The following is a 4,798-nucleotide window of genomic DNA, read 5'->3' as shown; positions in this document are numbered from 1 at the left end:
AGGGGGCAGGCAGGTGGGGGCACCCCCACCCACCGCAGCCTCCGCACACCACACACACCAGTCCTCATCCTGCCAGGCCAACAGCTGCTGTTCCAGCTCCCCAACAACAAGCTGCTGACCACCAAGATCGGGCTGCTCAGTGCCCTCCGAGAGCACGCTCGCATCCTGAGCAAGACCACCAAGATGCAGACGGGCGCTCCGACCAAGTGAGCCCGCAGCCCTGCCAGGACCCTGCCCCCGTCCCGCAGACCACTGCTCACCGCCAGGCCGCAGCACGGGTGGAGCCCCTCCACCCGTCTTTCCACTGACCAGCCACGCTCTCTCTTCCTGTCAGTCTGTCTCAACCCCAGCTCCTGCTGCCATCCACCATCACCAGACCCACAAGAGCCGCCGGCCAAGTCCCTGGGTCATTCACGGCTCCCCCCCTTCCCATTCAGTCCCACCCACTCCCACTCACCCTCAGCCACATCCAACCACCCTCAGCACAAACCACTCCTCAGCACTTCTATCCACTCATTCACGCCCGCTTGTGTGCTCACCACACCGTCATGTATGACACACACCGGCACGTGTGACGCCGGCTGACACCGGCACACCTGGCCGTCCACTTCCTATTCATGTCTGCCAGCAACTCAGATCTTTCCCTCAACATATCCATTTGCCCAATAAATCCCTATCCCCCCCATCTCTATATTCCACACACACACACACACACACACACACACACACACACACACACAGGTCCTGTGTCCTGATGCAGATTTGGAAAGGACTTAGCTCCAGCCCTGAGGAGCTCTGAGGAGCCAGCCTGGGGTGTCTCGGGACACATAGGTAGATGCATAGAGCCCAGCTTGGGAAGGATCATTCTGACCTGAACTAGGAGGACTGGTTGTTAGGTAAATGGGCATGAAAACCAAGCCTCAGGAAAACCAGGAGCCAATCCCAGAGGTTCAGGGACTCCTGGGCAACCCAGACGTCAGGAGAGCAACCAGGTGAATACACTGGGGTACAGGAGAGGCCGTGGACGGCCAGCAGCTGCAGAGGCCGAGAGTGTCCAGCCTGTGAGAAAGCTCCAAGGCTCGGAGCGTTGAAGGGCCCCGCAACACAAATGGCTGGGAGAGCGGGGAGGGGGCTGAGGTCAGAGCCTGAGGCCAGCTGGGCCCCCTCCGGCTCGCTCTCAGATGGAGACAGGCCCTGGAACAGCCAAATCTGGGGCAGGGCACAGCCCTTCCCCTGCCTTCCCTATCTTCCCACTCTTCCAGGACCCTGAAAATGGAAGATTTTTTCCCAGAGACCTACCGGCTAGACATCAGGGAGGAGAGACAGGCCTTCTTCAGCTTGTTTGATGGTGAGAGGCCAGGCATGCTATGAGAGTCGGGATCTCCCGGTGTTGGTGGCATAGGAGAGACAGGAAGGATTTTGGCTTGGATTTGGTGGAAGGTAGAAAGGGTGGGGCAGAGCTGGAGCCTGGCGATCTCTGGGGCCGGGTGTGGACCAGGGCTTCCAAGTATGGGCCAGGGCTGCAGCATGATGAAGACATGGGTTTAGGTGGAGCAAATAGAGCCCAATGGTGAGTAAGGCCAAACTGTGGGGCCAGGGTCAAGGCAGAGGGGGGGCTGGGGAGAGAAGGGTCAAAACCAGGCCTTCCAGGGCCCAGCGGGTCTGGGCCAGGTAGAGTCAGGGATGGACGGGGGTGTGGGGCCTTGCAGGGCCCAGCGGGCCTGGGCCAGGTAGAGTCAGGGATGGACGGGGGTGTGGGGCCTTGCAGGGCCCAGCGGGCCTGGGCCAGGTAGAGTCAGGGATGGACGGGGGTGTGGGGCCAGAGGCTGAGGGGGTGCTCCCTGCAGGCACCCAGATGTGGATCTGCAAGCCCACCGCCTCCAACCAGGGAAAGGGCATCTTTCTGATCAGGAGCCAGGAGGAGATCAGCACCCTGCAGGCCAAGACCCAGAGCATCGAGGATGACCCCATCTACCGCAAGATGCCCTTCCGGATGCCACAGGCTCGAGTGGTGCAGAGGTGTGGGCCTGGGTCCCGGGGGCCCGGGCGGGCTGGCTCAGACCTGCTGGCATCTAGGATGATTGAGTGCTGTGCTGTGGAGAGCTGCGGCAGCCCTGGTGCTTGACTGGCTGTCTCAAGCAGACCACAGACAGTGTCATGGCTGCCCTGGGTCCTAGACAAAATGGCCCACAGACACAGGCTCTAGGCCTGCAGGGGAGGCGGGGCGGGGCGGGAAGGAGGACTGGAAGGCCTGAGTCAATTTGTCCCCCATCCTGCAGCTCTGCCCCTGCTCCCCAGTCCAGACAGACAAGACCATTCCCGAATCTGTGACCAGTGGCTCATCTGCCCCCAGGCAGGCCCAGACCCTCAGCCTCGTGCGGGCCTAGGGCAGACGGGGTAGGGAGAGCTCAATCTGGCCTCAGAAAAGATCAGGGGGCCTTGAGCTCCACCAGGGCAGATTCTTCTTTAGCCACAGCCACCATCTCTGCCCTCCCCTCCAGCTCTGCCCTCCCCTCCATCTCTGCCTCCCCTCCAGCTTTGCCCTCCCTCCAGCTCTGCCCTCCCTCTGTCTCTGCCCTCCCTCTGTCTCTGCCCTCCCTCCAGCTCTGCCCTCCCCTCCATCTCTCCCCTCCCTCCAGCTCTGCCCTCCCTCCAGCTCTGCCCTCCCCTCCAGCTCTGCCCTCCCTCTGTCTCTGCCCTCCCCTCCAGCTCTGCCCTCCCTCTGTCTCTGCCCTCCCCTCCAGCTCTCTCCTCCTATGCACCACTCCCAGACCCTGGTCTTGAATTTTTGAAGTTCTCCACCTGCAACATCTTCTTCCTTCTCCAAGGCCCCATGGCAGCCTTCCTCCTCCAAACAGCTGTCCTGGCCACGGGGGTCCAAATCTGCCCCTAGCATCTCCCCCAAGGACCTAAAGGTACCCTAGATGCACCCTGAGGTTGCCCAAAACACTGGCAGCCGCTGAGGTCCAGGGACCAGGCCCTTCTCCGATTCCGCCGTCTGCTTGGCTCAGGAAGTCCCTGCCATGGACAGAGCCGTTAGCCAGCGGTCACACAGGACAGGCAGAGCGTCCACTGAGAAATGGCCCAGGCTGGGGAAGGCTCCCAGGCCAGCTGCCCCCCTGCACTGCAACCCCACAGGTACATCCAGAACCCGCTTCTGTTGGAGGGGAAGAAGTTTGATGTGCGCTCCTACCTGCTCATTGCCTGTGCTATGCCCTACATGGTCTTCTTTGGCCATGGGTACGCCCGCCTCACCCTCAGCCTCTATGACTCCGCCTCCACTGACCTCAGCGGCCACCTGACCAACCAGGTACTGCCCCTCACGGAGGACAGCCTGGCTGTGGCCCAGGGGGGCCCAGCCGAAGAGTGCCTCTTGCCATGGCAGGGATGACCTGGAGTCCTGGTGAATTACCTCAGCGCACCGCAGCCTCGCGCCCACCTGGGTGCCGAGAAAGGCTGGAGACTCCAGGCCGGAGCCCTGTGGGGATCTGGGACCTGCTGCCGGGGGGGGGGGGGTCCGTGCAAGTGGTGCAGTTCTGAGAAGGGCCCTGGGGCTGGGCCCCGGGGCTCCGGTGGGGGCAGGGAGCTGCTGGGCCCTCCGCAAGGAGCTCTTGGTGTAGTTTATGCAGAAAAAGAGTCCCTTGTACACGACGCTGAAGGAGGACACTGTGTGGAGCATGGACCGTCTCAACTGCTACATCAATGACAAGTTCAGAAAGGCCAAGGGCCTCCCCAGAGACTGGGTCTACACCGCCTTCACGGTCAGTCCACCCCCCGCCCGCTCCCGCCCGGGGCGGGGGCAGGAGCTCAGAGTGTGGGTGCGCGTGTGGGTGTGAGCACCGTGTGTGCGCGCGCACCCACGCACACGTGGAAGCGTATTTCCCAGGGATGTGCTGAGTCTGTGTCTTGCCTGGCCTTTCGGTGAGTGAGTGCACGGAAGTTGTGTATGTGCGTGTTTTGAACAACACTCCTCAACATGACTCACTCAGCTACAGCCAGGGCCGCGCAGGCCAGCAGAGGCCCAGCAGGGGCCAGAGGGGACCAGGCACCCGTGGCCATCACCGCTCAGGCGCCCGCCCCGCCGCTGCCGCAGACATCGCAAACACCTGGAGTCTCACCACGGCGCCCAGGCACTCCATACGACTGGTCAGAGTCACGGGACACATGCAGACATGTCACATAACTAGAGCCATTTCACGTGACAGGTCACATGACACGCGTAGGCATTTCAAGCAGAGTCACATGACACACAGCCATTTCATGCAACAAGTCACAGGACACACATAGACATTTCATACAGAGTCACATGACACCCGTAGGCATTTCACACGGCCGGCATCACGGGACACACGTGGGCATTTCACACGGCCGGCGTCACGGGACACGCGTAGGCATTTCACACAGAGTCACGGGACACGCGTAGGCATTTCACACGGCCGGCGTCACGGGACACGCGTAGGCATTTCACACAGAGTCACATGACACGCATAAGCATTTCACATGGCCGGCGTCACGGGACACGCGTAGGCATTTCACACAGAGTCACATGACACCCGTAGGCATTTCACACAGAGTCATGGGACACGCGTAGGCATTTCACACAGAGTCACGGGACACGCGTAGGCATTTCACACACAGTCACGGGACACGCGTGGGCATTTCACACAGAGTCACATGACACACGTAGGCATTTCACACGGCCGGCATCATGGGACACGCGTAGGCATTTCACACAGAGTCACGGGACACGCGTAGGCATTTCACACAGAGTCACAGGACACGCGTAGGCATTTCACAC

At 61.3% G+C, this 4,798-nt stretch overlaps 1 protein-coding gene across 1 annotated transcript in view; it reads left to right on the top strand.

Annotated features, from left to right (window-relative positions):
- The window catches only part of Ttll10 (tubulin tyrosine ligase-like family member 10), a 28,250-nt gene that overhangs the window by 14,552 nt on the left and 8,900 nt on the right, over positions 1–4,798 (top strand). The window contains 6 exon segments of the mRNA XM_013013916.1: positions 35–206; positions 1,263–1,348; positions 1,848–2,019; positions 3,139–3,310; positions 3,621–3,765; positions 3,804–3,824. Of these exon segments, the coding sequence (XP_012869370.1) occupies positions 35–206; positions 1,263–1,348; positions 1,848–2,019; positions 3,139–3,310; positions 3,621–3,765; positions 3,804–3,824 (768 nt within the window).

This window comes from Dipodomys ordii, unplaced genomic scaffold (genome assembly GCF_000151885.1).
Source record: "Dipodomys ordii isolate 6190 unplaced genomic scaffold, Dord_2.0 Scaffold22, whole genome shotgun sequence".
In the NCBI taxonomy this organism is placed as follows: domain Eukaryota; kingdom Metazoa; phylum Chordata; class Mammalia; order Rodentia; family Heteromyidae; genus Dipodomys; species Dipodomys ordii.
Note: the sequence above shows the minus strand (reverse complement) of the source record. Positions and strands in the feature narration are given on the sequence as shown.